The sequence below is a fragment of the Lethenteron reissneri genome, chromosome 46 (genome assembly GCF_015708825.2).
Source record: "Lethenteron reissneri isolate LAM-NWPU_2019-01 chromosome 46, ASM1570882v1, whole genome shotgun sequence".
NCBI lineage: Eukaryota > Metazoa > Chordata > Hyperoartia > Petromyzontiformes > Petromyzontidae > Lethenteron > Lethenteron reissneri.
The window spans coordinates 3178727-3194842 of NC_083824.1; the positions used below are offsets into that span (position 1 = coordinate 3178727).

At 53.2% G+C, this 16116-nt stretch overlaps 1 protein-coding gene across 1 annotated transcript in view; it reads left to right on the plus strand.

Moving 5' to 3' along the window:
• The window catches only part of LOC133354093 (solute carrier family 12 member 2-like), a 125725-nt gene that overhangs the window by 84519 nt on the left and 25090 nt on the right, over nt 1-16116 (plus strand). The window contains 6 exon segments of the mRNA XM_061570665.1: nt 601-685; nt 8172-8329; nt 13332-13439; nt 13897-13980; nt 13982-14021; nt 14244-14345. Coding sequence (XP_061426649.1) covers nt 601-685; nt 8172-8329; nt 13332-13439; nt 13897-13980; nt 13982-14021; nt 14244-14345 — 577 coding nt within the window.

Below are 16116 nucleotides of genomic sequence, written 5' to 3' on the forward strand. Positions count from 1 at the left end.
ACGCGGCAAACAGCGCGGAATGAACAAGCTGCTAAACGCCCACCCCCTTGTGCCGCGGTGGCTAGAAGATTTGAATTACCTCGCCTGGTATACAGGAGGTCGTGGGTTCGATCCTGACCCTGACACCTGTTGTATCTTTAGAGTTTTCATGTTCTCCCCGTGGTCATGTGGATTCTTCTCCGGGTCCTCCGGTTTTTCCCTCCCACATTTGAGAAACCTGCGTTTAGAGTATTTGGCTGCTATAAGTATGCGCGCGATAAGCCGCTTCGTTGAGCTGTCATTTGTGGCCCGGTTGCTTTTGATAAAGAGCCACATAGCTCAATGGGCCTTACCTGGTCAAATAAAACACTGTTTAGGTGTTAGTTTCAAGGCATTTCAAACCCAACTGCGTAACTTTCACAAGCGTCATGAATGGGAATGACTTTGTGCCGTCCTTCCCCACATTCGCGATTGAGGAACGACCTCTTTGCCCACCCCCCCCCCCCCCCCCACACATTTCCCCCTGTCATCGGAACGTCGAAATCAAGAGACTGTGAACAATTGGTGAATGTGCCGCTAACTTCCCCCCCGCCCGCCCACCACTGCGCTCTGCACCCACAGGACCCCCAGGCAGCCATCCCACGCGGCACGATGCTCGCCATCCTCATCACCACCATCACGTACCTCGGCATCGCCATGAGCACCGGTAAGAGCCGCCTGTGGAACGCCGGCCGCCTCGCGTCGGGCAAGCGGGGGGGGGCGAGGAAGCGTTCTCTCTCGTCAGCGGTGGGCGCCGCGCTGGTGGCATGTTAACTACCTCGCCTGCTATACAGGAGGTCGAGGGTTCGATCACGACCCTGCCGCCTGTTGTGTATTTGGAGTTTGCGTGTCCCTCTCCACCCCGTGGTCGTGTGGATTTTTCTCCGGGTTCTCCCGTTTTTTCCCTCCACGTTTAGAATCAACATGCGTTTTACAATATTTGGCTGCTATATATTTCCACGTGATGATAAGAGACTTGGTTGAGCTATCATTTGTGGCCAGGTCGCTGCTGAAAGAGTTATAAATCTGAGTGGGCCTTACAAGGTAGAATTAATCTAATAAAATAACTTTATCGGTACCGAGGCTCCCTCAAGGCCATTTGGCAGGGCGTGTGGCACAGTTTGACGCTGGCTAGCGTAGTGCGGTCATGTCACTACAGTTCTTTGCGGGGAGTATAATGTCTTTAAAAACAACGGCGCTATGCCACATTAGCTACGCCTTTACATTCACCAGGTAGGTCTCCTGGCAACAGCGTGATAGTGAGGTTCGTTTTTGCAAGGTTCGTTACAAACCCGGCCTCCCGTTGACTGCCCTCGCGCCACCAAGTCTGATGAAGCGCACCTCGCTGAGTCTGATGAAGCACACCGCTGATCCTTCAGAATGGCCACCTCGCGTTCCCACCGCTGATTTGCAGGTGGTGGGGGAGGGTGGTGAAAGGCCACTTAATGAGACCGGCGGGCAGGGCGGCTGGCACCCACGCGAGTTATTGAAAAGGCCCCGAGCCTGGAGCCGGAGCGGTTGTCAAGGGCCACTGGGAGGTTTTGTTTTTACAGGACGAAGTTCCTGCCAGGCCGTAGCCCCGGCAGCGGACGGTGGTGATGGATGGTGGCGGCACACTCGCAGCCCACGTGGGCGCAGCGACGGGATGATTTAAAGTCTCTGGGCTGCGTTGTTTGTTTAGGCCTGGGTCGGGTGCGTGGCGAGATTGTTAAGGGAGCATTCTAGCCATCGGCGGTTGTGCGTCTGTGTAGTATTTAGGCTGCTGTCAATGTGATCATTGGAATTGTTAGCGCAGTCTTTTCACTGGTGTGTCGTCAAGCTGTTGGATAGTGTTCAGGGTATAGTCTCAGGGCTGTTCAAGCTGTTATGTTCGGCTGCTGTGTCGATGTTAGGCTGTCCTCTCACCTATCCAGCTGATGTCCGTGTCAGGTATCAAAGTGGAGTGCCCGCCCATGCTCGGTTGAGCATGGGCGGGCAATCTCATCCGGTGGCATAAATTCCACATTCCTATGGCAAGGACCAGTTTTAACTTCTAGATTTGAAGCTTTCGTGACTGCAAGGATTCATATTCTTAGGTTTTTTCGGTAAAGTCACGTAGGTAAAAAATTCAAATTAATAAAAGTAAAATAAAAATTTAATAAAAATCATGACGTTTCGGAGGCAACACAAGCTTCCTTCTTCAGGTGGAACCGTCACAGCACGATAGCTGTATCACGTAAGAGAAATTCCAAGAAAACAGTCCTTGTATATATACTGGTTGAGTGTGGGAGGAGCCAAGGTAGGCCCTGGATATTATTATTGTGAGGTTCGGTGCGGCTGAAACACGCTGTTAGCTTTACCGAAAAAACCTAAGAATACAGTTTGAACATCTCTCATCAGCAACCGTGTGGCCCATTCGGGTGACGGCAGTTTAGGAACGCTCCACAAAACTACGATCACCAAGGGGGAGCATCGTAATTCCATACCCTCCTGGTGGCGAGTACATCACTGAGTAGTAGTGAGTGAGTCTGGTCGTCGGTCGAGTCGGGCGGTGGTGGTGAGCTAGTTTGGTTGGCAGCACCGATGTTGGGCTGGGAGAGGTGTTGTTGTGTGGTTGTTGTTCTGCCAGTAGCTGAGTTGTGTTTGTGTCGGTTCCTTATAAAGGTCAGGCATGACCTCGCGGGGGGAGGTTAACGACGCACGAGAGAAGAGTTGCGAGGGCGCGGGGTCCGTTTATCGTCACCCGGCGAGTTCGTTTCTTCACGCGGGCGGTGTTTGACGTCACGCCCGGATTTTACGTTTGGGGTTTTATTATCGTTCATTTCCCGTGCACCGACTAACAGCGGTGGTAAACACATCGCCATGCTTTCAAGCAAGGGGTCGTTTAAAAAACAGCAGGGTGGGGTGGGGAGGGGGTGTTGCCCAGCTCTTGTATTTGTTTTCAGGGTTGTTACGTTCCCGACGTTCGGCTTCTGCGTGCGCCGGGAGTTTTTTCAGCAGCTGAATTTGGGACCGCGTCGTGCCGAGTGACGTGCCGGTGCAACCCAAACGCGGGCGCACGAAGCTCGACAGCACCGCCGCGATAGACCCACACTTGGCAAGCGGCGTCGCTTCTTCCCAAGCACACTCCTCGAGCGAGCGAGCGAGCGAGCGACGTGCTGCAAGTGTAGCAAGCCGATTTTATTTATTTGTTAAAAATTTTGAAGAAGAAAGTTTTTTCAACCAGTGCATCCATCTGTCCCGCTGCGACATTCGGATCAGAAACAGGCGGGGAGCGTTGACGGAAGAAAATGGAACGCGAGTGGAAGAGTGCTAGAAGGAGCATGGAGAGGTTGCACACTCGAGGTGCAGACCGAGAGGCAAACAGAGGAGGGTGCGGAATAGAGAACGTCGCGTTGACAGCGACCTGCTAGGAAAATTCAATTGGGCCTTGGCAGGACGACGCCGCGAGACTAGGCGATGGCTGGCGGTCGAGATGGCAAACGGAACGGCAGGCACGAGAGAGGATGTCTCGCCGTGCAGATGGAGCGACAAAAATGGGCCCGTTGTGCGGGAGCTACTCCCGTCGGTGGATCGTCGCATCACCGTGGGAGGGGTGGCGTGTGATGGGCGTCGGACAGGCATTCGTGCACTGGCAGATAGATGGTGGTTGATGGTGATGACAAGGATTAGGAATCTTGTGGATTTCGGTGTCCGTTAGAGGGGCGTCAGTTCCAGAGCCGTTTCTGCAGTGGCGTTTTGGATGGGTTAAAAACCACACAACGTTTCCCGCTTTTGTCGTCCGTTCTCGTACAGGAGCGCGCCTGCTTTGTGGCCATGTCAAACCTGCCTTCGTGATGGGGAATTTGGCTCTCTCGCTACAATTTTTTAAATTGTTTTTCTAACACCCGGTCAGCCTGACTCGCACACCCCCACGGTAAATCGAGGATTTTCTCCGTCGTCGTGCGCCGTGACTTTCACCCCCCCCACCGCCAAACCTTCCCCCCCTGCCCAACTTTCCCCCCCACCCCTCCCCCCATCAAAAACACAAGGCACCTCGTTAATCGGCACACTTTAATCTTTACTGTTTGTGTGCTAACGGCGATCGCAAGTGTTTATTGGAGGCAATCGAAACTGTTCCTTGCCGACGCCGGCAAACGTGTTCACCGGTTAACTTGTCAGATCACCAGCGCTCGGCTATGCCCCCCCCCACGTTTTAGGTGTCTTTTACCACGGCACTTCCAAAACGTAGCCTGCTGCATGCGTGCGTGTTAGGCATGCGTATGTGTGTGCTTGCTTGCGTGCGGATGTGCGTTCAACTAAGGCAGTCGAACATTGAGTCAAACACTCTTAGTCAGGTCGGCCAATCTGTGAACTCGATAAAGCCCTTAAATACACACGAAACAAATTATGATGTTCAGGTATTCCTCCATCTTGTGTTCCTAAATGACCTCAGTCTTCCAAAGTCTGTCACTTGTTCGTTCTGTCTTGTCAGTGTGGCCCTCTGGCGTTTGCTGGGCAGTCATCGGAGTCCTTGTGGTGCTTGACGTTGTCCGTTCGCTCGTTATAAGTCGATTCAAATAATAATAAAAACGAATCTCACGAACAAAGCTAACACGGGGCGGACGTGCGCTTTCTGCGGTCGTGGGTTCAAATGCCATTGCCTGCCCCCTAGCACGGCTTGTAAAAAGCGATGCGTATCTTGGCCGGCCCGCAGATGGCTCATAAACGTTAACTTTTAACCGGAGTTCACGCGCGTTGGACGTGTCCACTTTACGACGCGCTGATACGCGCGCGAACCAATGTGCACGTCAAGAGTGGCTCGCTAGGAACTTGAGCATGCGGCGATGCACATCGGTCGATCGATTGAAATTGATTTTTACACTCGTGATCTGACTTGTCGAATTTGTGCGCGTGTTAAGAATTGTTTATTAAAAATGTACGTAAATGATCGCATACAAAAAATACGTCACCATGCTAAAAAAATAATAATACACACAAGGTCATAAAAATTAGACCACAAGAATTGTCGTTTGTGCTATTTTCCGACGTTGTTTCTGGTGCGCTATCGACGTTTGCGTCGTGAAACAATGAACCCATTGGGAAATTTCGTGGAGCAGCGTTTCCTTCGCGCGTGTCTGAGAACCGCATTTATCAGAGATTTCCTTCTGAAAAAAATCCTTCAATCGGTATATTTATCTTAACACAGCAGGGGGCATACTTTCCTACACCCTTCTATAAGGTTTTGCCTGCTTGTCACAGGGCAATGAAACCAGGAATTTTAATCCTCGGTGCTAGAATGGAGCCAAATTAAAGTAATATATATATAAATAATTGCTGTGTGTGTATGCACTTATTGGCAGCGACTGGGCAGAGAGACTGCACTTGAGCCCAGTTTTGCGATTACGAGCTTGTAAACACATTAGCGGGGAAGAGGCCTGAAAGGTTTTTTTTTCCCCCCTTATAAAGTTGGGCACACAAAGTGTTTTTGTCTGCGAGCTCCCGTTACCTGGAAAAAAGGTCATTAGTGTTGTTCATATATTTTACCCGACGCAGTTTAGCGGTGTTTTTGTGGCCCAGTTAGGGATTGATAATTTCGCGTTTCACGTGGCAATTAATTTGTTTTCATGTAATTTCCAAATCTTCCTCGGAGGCTGAACATCACAGCTTCCCAAACAAAATCCTGTTTGGCAGTTTTCGGATTTCTGGCCATCGGACGTGTCCTCAGCTTTTTCACCTTTGCTTACATTTTTTCTTCACGCTGTCATACGCGGTAGGGCTCCTCCTGCCCGCTGCTGTTATTACGTGGAGGGTAAACATCGCAGATGCTGTTATTCCCCGTCTCTGTCGGACCCTAGCTTGATTCTATGAAGAGGGCACGGAATTCACGCGTGGAGAAGAGACTTTGCGGTTATTCCATATATGGGTGCGAGATGTTAACTACCTCGCCTGGTATGCAGGAGTTCGTGGGTTCGATCCCGACCCTGTCGCCTGCATATTTGGAATTTGCATGTCTCTCTCCCCGTTGTCGCGGGGTCCTCCGATTTTAGGTGATGCTATAAATTTGCACGTGATAAGCCACTTTGTTGAGCTATAATTTGTGACCGGGTCGCCTCTGAAAAGGAGCTATACAGCTCGGGTGGGCCTTACCTGGTAAAATAAAAAATCTTTTAGTTTCAAATCCCGCGCTTCTATTCTCTACGTCGGCCTTCGTCAATGGAGGGCTCCCCCCCCACCCCTCTTCGTGGCCACGCACTTTGGCCCCTCCCACCTGTGGGCTCCGACCATAGGGTTGCCAACTGTTCTGTTTTTCCCAGGATCGGCCTCGTATTTTGAGCAGGCGGCATCTGCGGGGGGAAATATTCCATTTAAAAGCGCCGTGTCTTTTTTTGTCTGTTGCATAATGATTGTAACAACATTACACCACTCTAGATGCATTTATATATATATGTGTATGTCGGCCGCCCCCCTGTAATCATTTCTTCCTTACATGATACCTCCCCGGGTTTTTGTTTACTGCAAGAGGTGGCAACCCTTCTCCGGTGCAGTTGTGCACCCGCCTGCATGCTCTCGAGAGCTTACGCCACGGCTCTCCCCCCCCCCCCCCCCCCCCGTTCTGGCTGTGCGCAGGCTTGCAAAAGAGCACGTAAATTAATCAGAAGGGGAATTAAGTTTTTCCTGGCTATAAACGATGATCCTGCCTGACGACAGGCCGTGTCCGAACGTGTCGCGGATTTCGCTTGAGTCGTGGCGGCAAAACGACCCTCGCGATTTGCAGTGGCGCCTTGCGCTCACCCGCTCACTCCACGATCAGTTGGCTCTGGCCTGGGCAGGGGGCGTGCGCAGCGTTCATTACGAAGAGGCCTGGCAATTTCAACGAGCTTCGTTAATTGTTGGCCCGAGGTAGCAAGGAGTCTAATGTTACACCGAGAAATGTAATAACCCGGCGCAGCTGTGCAAACTTTTTCCGAATTGCGAGGCCGCTCTGCGAAGTGTCACTGACGGACCAACGGCCGCACTGGGCCACTCCGGTGAATGGATGGGGGCCGTCGCCGCACGTTCAAGTTAATCGAACTTCGAGGCAGGATCCGCCGAAGGGTCGTCCTGGCTCTTCGGCGGATGGGATGTTTCGGCACTATTTCACCCCCCTGCCTCCCCCACTTTATTTTGTTCCAGCATCAATTTAAGAAGGCCTCTTACACTCAAGAGTGCCATTTACAAATTCAGCTGCTGTGTAGCCTTAACCAACTGTTGGGGCAAGTGCTGTTAGCGAGCACTTAATGAAGGCCGGCACGGCACACGAGGGGTTGGGTGGCCAGCAACACACCCGACCAAAATTTGTCTCCCTAGTGGTGATGTTTACGCATCATATTTGAAACTGAGTTTACCTAGAGGAGGCCCAGCACCAGTGCAGATAATAGCCGCTGGTGTTGGCCACGAGCGGGGATCGAACTGTTTGCCGAGTTCGTAGCGCAGGGCGCGAGCCACTCCACTACCGCTCCCCTGTTGTGTTTAACAGCAACGCACTCGCTGGCTGGGTACTGTCAGGGGGCCTCAGTTCACGGAGCCATTACTGCTGAGATTATCTTTTGTTTGAAGTGATCGGTTTCCATTTTCTGATTTATTGCCAAAAGGAAGCGAACGCCTCCCAGCGGAACATTAGCGATGGAATCGGGTTATCAGCGATGGTGCCGGGGCTGCAGGAAAACCAAGCGAAAGCGTAGAGCCCCAGTGAGCTCAAGGGGCCCTGGATTCATAATAAAATAAGAGGCAAATCAAACGTCGCGTTGAATTCAAATTCTAATTTACGCAGAAATATGAACATGAATAGCCGATTTAATCTCTCTCATCCCGACGCTGCCTGGAGCTCTTCTCTCGTCTGACTCCATCTCTGTTTCTTGTCTTCATCTCTCTCAATTCTCTACGTCTGTCTCATGGGTGTCTCTCTCCTCTATGTCGTGATTGCTTGGCCCATTTCCCTTCTCTCTGAGCTTCTAAATCTGAAGGACGAAGGGCACCCAAAAAGCGATTTCCGCTATTGGGGGGAGGGGGGGGGGCGGCGTTGGTCCAGCGCCACCAAGCGTGGGTCACGGCACCCAAACGACGACGCTAACCTCCGCTATCCGATCCCCGATCCGATGTCTCCCCCCCCCCCCCCGGCCCCGTGTCCCCGTCTGGTGCGGCGCGTCCTGCAGGCGCGGTGGCGGTGCGCCACGCCACGGGCCGCATCAACGACTCGCTGGCGCTGAGCGGCTCTGCCGCCAACTGCTCGGGCGCGGCGTGCGACTTGGGCTACGACTTCTCCTACTGCAAGGAGCACGAGTGCAATTACGGCCTCATCGACAACGTGCAGGTGCAGCGCACGCGCACACACACGCACGCACGCGCGTACGTACGCACGCAAGCACGTCCCTGCGTGTACATAGGGCGAACGCAGCGGTGTCCCGCGATTACCACGCATCGCCCGCACCCACCGCGCTACTCTCCTCGGTAATCCCATGGTGCTGCTGCACCCATAACGCACTTCCCTATGTACGCGTAGGTAAAGTGCGTATCCCTGTAACGGAACCGTCGTCGGCCGTGAGCGGGAATGGAACTCGGGTCGCCGGATTCACGGCGCAGCGCCGCCGACCGCCGCAATACCACTCCCCATCCACGCACGCACGTACACATTTTGCGTACGCGTACACACACGCACTCTCGCAGCCGTGTTCTTGAAGCGCCGGGTCATTTGTGGTGAAGGAGGAGGGGGAAGGGGATGCTGGGGCGAGTTAATCTCTCGCAGTCGTTGCCGTTAATCGTTGTGTTGGTACGCCTCGCAGCGGGGATCGTTGAACATTTTGTCAAGAATCTCTCTGTGCTCGGCGGTAATCCCCTTTGTGTGAGCACAGCCACTGGCTGGAGTTTAGTGAGTTTCCATTTCTTAAAAAAAAAAATCTGTAAGCTGAATAATCAAATTTCACACCCGCGTGCGTTGCTTCGTGCTGCCGCATGCCAAATCCCAACCCAAAGGGCAGGGATTTGGAAAGCGCAGCTCTTAAGCTGGAATAACTTTATTCTTTTACTTTCATCCTCAATATAACGAGGCTAAGGTCAAGAGGTCATGCCATTGATTTCTCTGCGTCCCGCCATCTCTTCCCTTCTGCCAGATCCTAAAGTTGACACCTGTCCTTCAGTGACCACCGTTTTCATCGCCACCGTGGTCTGGATTTAGATTTTTTTTTTTGCCTTGCCTCCTCGATTCCCAACCCCTGAGTGGCACTCCCCAATGCCAGGCTCGGCGACTGCTCCTCTTCCATACATCCTGCACATGTGGCCCGCCCATCGCACCCTCCAATCCCTGATTTACATCTTTGAACAATTTATTGCCACCTATCTATCTACTTTTCGAAGCCGACAAGTTGTTCACCCTTCATCCCCGTTTCATGGAATTTATAACGTCCGTCATTAAAGGGCCGTTGTCGTCTTTTCAGTTGACTGTGTTAAACGCCGGCTCTCTGACTCGTGCGTCAGCGCAAACAATACTCCTATTCTGTTATTATGACCACCGCTGTACGATTACAGGAACATGTGGATTAGAAAACTTCGTATTGAGGCTTGGGCAGGGCACGTCATGGCTCGAGGGGATGAGATGGCCAAAAGGATGAGGCCGGTGACGGGCTTGGCAGCCAAAGTGGGGGAAAACTCGCCCAATAGGACGACCGCCGCAGAGATGGAGCCATGAGATCCGTCCACGTGCATGAGTGACGACTGGCGGTAGCAGCGGTGGTGCCCGGCGAGGGATGGGGATGCCATGGGGCGGAGGCGGGAGGGAAGCGTTCATCCAGCGGTTTGTAGACAACGGCCGATGCCGTTCGATCGTCGGTTGCTTCGTCGGGCAATGCCGCTACGTAGGATCGTAGCTTTTGCTGACGCTAGCCGTGCCGCCGGCGTGCTCGTGAGTGGTCCGACGCGATGCTGCGCTCAGGAGGTCTGTCGGTTCCCGCCGGTCCCGCGCGCCGCCGGGTGTGCAGGGGCTTGCACGCGCATGTCGCGGCTCGCAAACCCCGTGCTCGTGTGGGGGAGGAGTCCCCACCCCCCACACGTTTCGTTTTTGGCTCTGCTTTAAGGCTGGCGAGCCGGCGAGTTGGTGACACTGGTGAGGATGGCACAGTGGGTGACGCTTGTGCCTCGCAGAAAGAAGGGCCTGGGTTCGTGCCCTAACTCGGTTGCCTTTTTCTGTGGAATTTGGTGTGTGTTTAGGCCCCCCCCACCCGCCGCTGTTCTGCGTGGGCTTCCTCCCACGGCTACAAAATAATAGAATGTAACCGGTGTTGAGCAACCACCCCAACGCTGAAAATGTACCTGCACGTCACTCGATTGGGATGAACACTCGGCAGCAACATCGCCCGCTCTGGATAAACCTTGGCAGGAGCCTCCCTAAAAACAGTCTTGAGGCTTTTCTAGGTTTCCAAACATAGTAGTTATAATAATATTTGTTTTAAAGTGAGCCAACGAGCGAGTGTTTTAAGAGCAGCATTACAGAGCTAAAATTAAGTTGATGCGCTTCCCACACACGCACGTGGCGCACACGCCTGGCACGTGTCACAGATTTCATGCTGCCAAATACAGATCTGTCCTTTTCAGTGCAACAAGGGCTGGTGTGCTGCTGCTGGTTTTTTTTGCCAGCCTGCTTTCTGAGCCCTTGCAAGGGAAGTTGTTTGCAGTTGACTGTGGCGCAGGTGGGGGGAAGCACAGGTGGGAGCATTTGCCAGCCATCTCAGTGAGTCAACCCTGAACTCCCTGGCTCTGTCCCGTGATCTCCCCTCTCGCTCTTGCGAGCCTTCGTCACGTCACGTTGCCAACCAAAGTGCACCTAGCCTGGCACGAACCACTTGGTGGCTGACATCACTGCCGCTTGGTGGTGAAAATGGCTGTTGCTGCTCTCGTTCTTCTCTAAAGTCTTAAGGCGACGCACAATGGAAGTGACCGGGCGAAAGTTTGCTGCTTCGCCACCCCCCCCCCTTTGCGAACGATTCTAATCATCCACTGCTCTCTGGTGAACAGGTCGATCGATAAGCGACGCCTGGCAGCGTTTATTTGGGAAGGGTTTGGGAATGGAACCCGTCACCGACGCGGTCAGTCAACTCCCCGCCGTTGCCGCGTGGCGCGGCGTACGAAGCAGGGCTGCCGCTGAGTCTAGAATCTCGGAGGAAATCCCATGGGAACGGAGTAAATCTCCTTTGCGCAGGTGCCAAGTGTAATTTTTAGTTTTTTGGCTCGATGGTTCAAGTTTTTTTTGCGTAGTAATACTTAATTGCGCTTCACGGACATGAAAAGCATTCCGTGCGGACAAGTCTTAAGGCGTCGTGATGTCAAAATCGCAAGGCACTGGCGGCCGGCTTGCGGGGGCGACCTTTCGCGCGTGACCTTTTTTGGCGGAGGCCCAAAAAAAAAGAAAATCATCTCACGTCCACGAGAAATAATTAGGCCCGCGCTGCGTCCCCGTCGTGCAAAGCAATTGACACCGTAGAGTGAAGAATGGGGACCGACGATGACGGGGAGCCAATTAAAGCTCCCCCCGCGCTCGAGCCCTTGGCGCGCGCCGGTGTCTGTTGCGGCGAGGTGCCGCGCGGCAGAGGTCGCAATCTGGTACCCGGCCGGGTACGGGTATGGGTACCCGTTTGCGACCCTGGTTCGGCGGGGTACGGGTACGGGTAGCCGCACGTGACTCACCCCAACCAATGAGTGAGAAGGCCGTGAGTCACTGGTGAGTAACCGTTTGTCACTCATTTCCCAACGTCTTGTTTCTTCTCACAATTCAAGTTCCTAGAATCAACCCACCCGTCTCTCTCTCGTTTCACCGTTTTCGTTTTGTAAAGAATTGGGCTTTGTTAGGTCGGCCGCGAAATGTGACTCCGCCACCCGTGGAGACCGTCCAGTTAACACCCGCGCGCCCAGCGATGCCACAGCGAGTTGGCTCGTGAAATGACGATGTTGTTTTGAAGTCGTGTGTAACGGGAACACACGTCGAGTCCACCTGTTAGATCTGCAGAGGTTGAGCTCTGGTGAGTCCATTTACTCCGAGTCCGCATGGGAAGCGACGCTCTGCGACGCCCGAGTCTTTGCCCTCGTGTAAGGCTGTGCATATGAAATGCGCATGAGCACACCTCACATGACTATGCATAACTTGCCTCATCAACGTGAGTACGCGTGGGGACCCTCCACGTCACACACGTTCAACTGGAGCGGATATTGTGGCTAGCCTAGGATCGCAATGGTGAATGGCGACGCGCAAGCGACAGCAGGGTTGTTTTTGTAAAAATTAATTTTCAGCGTTTAAAAAGCGGCTCCATCCATTGTGCCTCATGAACGAGGTTTACAATGGGGAAATGTTGTTATCATTGCTACTACGTACTGTGGATAGACTAGAACGTACTGTTGGAAAAGTCAACACTCACAAAGGGGCACCAGGTGGCTAGGAGATATTAACTACCGATCCTGATGCCCGCTGTATATTTGGAATTTGCATGTTCTCCCCGTGGTCGCGTGGATTTTTTTCCGGGTCCTCCGGTTTTTCCCTCCACATTTAGAATCAACATCACGCGTGCAGAGTATTTGACTGCTCTAAATTTCCACGCGGTAAGCCGCTTCGTTGAACTATCATTTGTGGCCAGGTCGCTACTGCAAAAGAGCTACGTAGCTCAGTGGGCCTTATCTCGTAAAATAAAAAATATTGTTTAGTTTCTGAATGGAACGTGCTTGGAATTGCACTGGGATACAGGAAGAGGAATGTTTGGATCGAAGAAAATGCGCAAGTTAGAGGCGGCGTGCAAATGGGCTCCGGCAGGACGCAGACGCTATCTGGGATAGTGGCCAGTGGCCAGGATCGGTGGTGGCACGGTGGCTAAGAGCGGAGGAGGAGGAGGAGACGATAATGTCGGCTCCGGTGCAGAGGATCTGGATGTATCGTTCCATCGCAAGACCGTGGGGAGTGGCGATGGCAGTGGAGTGATCGTTGCTGCTGATGCTGCTGCTGGTGGTTGTGTTAATGAGAGGGCTAGTGGGCCCAGGGTAATCGTTTCTCAATTGTTTACATTTCTTGAGCTCAGCACTTGCACGGCCATTGTTATGCGTAAAAAAAAACGATGTGTGTCGATTCCTATATGCTCAAGGTCATGAGGATTTACATGACCCCCCCCGCCTCCCCCCCCCCCCCGATCTCCAGCCACTCGGGGCCACTACATTCATAACAATATCTTATAGCTGATGACAACTATGATGATCTAAGCATTCGACATGTTGCGACACAAGCTCGCTGGCCGGTGAGGGTGGCTGACGGGCGCCGGCGTCTGTGTGCGTGTGGTCCCTGGCAGCTGATGACGATGGTTTCGGGCTTCGGGCCACTCATCACGGCCGGAATCTTCGCGGCCACGCTGTCATCCGCCCTCGCATCGCTCGTCAGCGCCCCCAAGGTCTTCCAGGTGAGACGGGCGCTCACGTGCAGCTTACGTGCAGCGCCTCTCTCGAGTCCGCGCCACGGGCGCTCTCCCCGACTCGTTCCCGCACACCGGGAACCGTGGCCGCTCGGCAAAGGGGAAGTGGGCCTACGCGAGCATGCACCCTGTGGTGTGAGAAGGTTTGGGTGGCCGACGGATGATACTGGTGACAGAATGGCAGCCAAAAGTATGAGAACGCACCGGAGAGATTGATCGCTTGGGAGATGGAGCGATAAGATTCCATCCACGTGCATAAGTGATGGCTTCGGTGTGAGCTTAGCAAAGCCTCATGGTGGCCCTCTGCACGCTGCTGCTTGTGTGGAGGGTGTGGAGGGATGTGGAGGGTGTCGAGGGTGACTGGCCTCCGTGGTAACCAGGCTCGACGTACGCGTTCTGGAAGCAGTTATTTTAATTGATCTTTCTCCACTGCCCCCTCCCGCAGGCGCTGTGCAAGGACAACATCTACCCCAAGATGCAGATGTTCGCCGTGGGCTACGGCAAGAACAACGAGCCGATCCGCGGCTACATTCCTCACCTTCATCATCGCCATCGCCTTCATTCTCATCGGTGAGGCGTAGTGGCGGCCTCTGCGGCGGCCGCGGTGGGGGGCAGGGTCGCCTCGCCAGCCCCGTCTCCCACGCAGGCCACCGCGCGGACTTGAGCCGACAGCGGCTTGCGTTGTTCCGTCTTGTCCGTCATTCTGCGGGGCCTGTGCCAAGGACCGAGCCTCCGCTTGCTCATTTGCTGATCCTGATCCACGTGTTCTGGCCTTTGTCTCCCCGCGTGCAGCTGAGCTCAACGTGATCGCCCCGATCATCTCCAACTTCTTCCTGGCCTCGTACGCGCTCATCAACTTCTCCTGCTTCCACGCCTCTCTCGCCAAGTCCCCAGGTGCGACGTTCGATCGTTCACCACTCGTAAAGGGGCATCCCTGCAGTGGCGGAGGAGGTGGCTCGGGTGTGCGTGTGTGTTAATGCTACAAAGACAACGATGTGTCTAACGGGAGAGGTAATGCAATTGGTTAGCGCGCTGCACACCAAACCCGGTGACCCGAGTTCGATTCACGCTCGTGACCAATAATGGTGGCGAATATTTGAACCGGTCGTAAGCCTCCCCTAAGTCAACTCAGCCTTACAGATGAGTACCTGGTGCAGTGCGTAAAACATCAGCACTGGGGAAATAAAGATGGCAGAGCGTGGTGTTGGCCACCCACCCCCTCGTGTCCCGTGCCCGGCCTTCATAGGTTCTCTCAAATAACACTTGTCCCAACAGCCTGTGTAGGCTGCTTGGGGGATCTTTTTCCCTTCGGCCAGGGTCGATGTCGCTGTGCTGTTGGCGCCCTTGGCTGGAGGGACTACGGCATGTTCTTGAAATACTGGGCCAATTTATGGTTGGGGCCCAGCTGGATCCTGTTTACTTAACAGAACCCAGATCGTTTTCCCGAATCCTGTTTGCAGCCTGTCGTGTTATTTTCGAGTGCTCGGCAGTTAACGTTACCGCACGTTGTACTCTGAAGGTATGAAGCAACGTATCGAGATGAAATGCAAGACGTAACTTGGCTCGTCATTAACACGACAACCGGTGTAACCGTCGACAAGTAAAGACAAGCCGCAGCAGTGCGATTGTAGCCATCCAACCCACACCGATGGACCATATAGTAAACCACCGTAGTCCCTGCTGCTTCAACAGAGGAGGAGGAATAGCAAAACCACACGAATTTTGTCCTGAAGCCCCCTCATTGTGGCTAGCAACCCTCGACATTGGCCTTCAGCTCCTGAACGTATTGCAACCGTAGGACGCAAAAATAGAGTAGAATTCACAAGCCAAATACGGTGGCTCATATTTTGGGCTTGTGGGGAGTACAAGTTGAAATTTTCCATTCAAATGTTCATGGGTAAATCCGCCCACGTGATTTCGAAGACACGCCGCCGTAACCAACCTTCGGCGACTTTGGTGCCATTTGATGCACCAGCGGGCGGGCGGGCGGGCAAGCGTGTGGGGGGGCGGGCAGATGCCTCGGTCGCTCCGATCGCCCGCATCAGTCGCGCCGAGACGGTTTCCACGCTCGACGCGATCGTCGGCCGAGCCCGGTGCTCTTGCGCCTTTGCAACGCAGCGCGCAAGCGGTGGGGGCGAGCCCTTCACGGCGGAATTGACGCACCCGTTTGCTTAAAACCACGGCTCGTAGGGGGCGGAAAAAATAAAACATCGCGACGGCGGGGAGAAAATGGAAAGGCGTGGTGACGTTAATATTTTATCGTGGCTTTCTGCTTCGATGAAGCCTGTAACTTTTTGATTTGAAGGTGTGTAATTAATTATTTCTTTTTTTGTCGAATTTCTTTTTTGTTGTAGTCTTACGTAAGATTTTTTAACAAGAAATTTCTAAAAAGTTTTTTTAAATTGTCGTCAGCGGTTTTTTATCCTCGATTGAGATGTCAAATTCGAGTGATGTGTGCGGTCGGCAGTTCATCACAAAGTCGTCTTAAAAAATTACGATCTTGCTTCAGCCAAACTCTGCTTGCAAAACTAAATAAGCAATGAGGCCTGTTCATACTACATGAACGTACGTGAACAGATCCTTTATTTTCAACCAGGGGAGCGGAAACCCATTAAGACAAAACGTTCTTTCAATGGGCATATGCCCAGTAAACATCGGAGCGTTG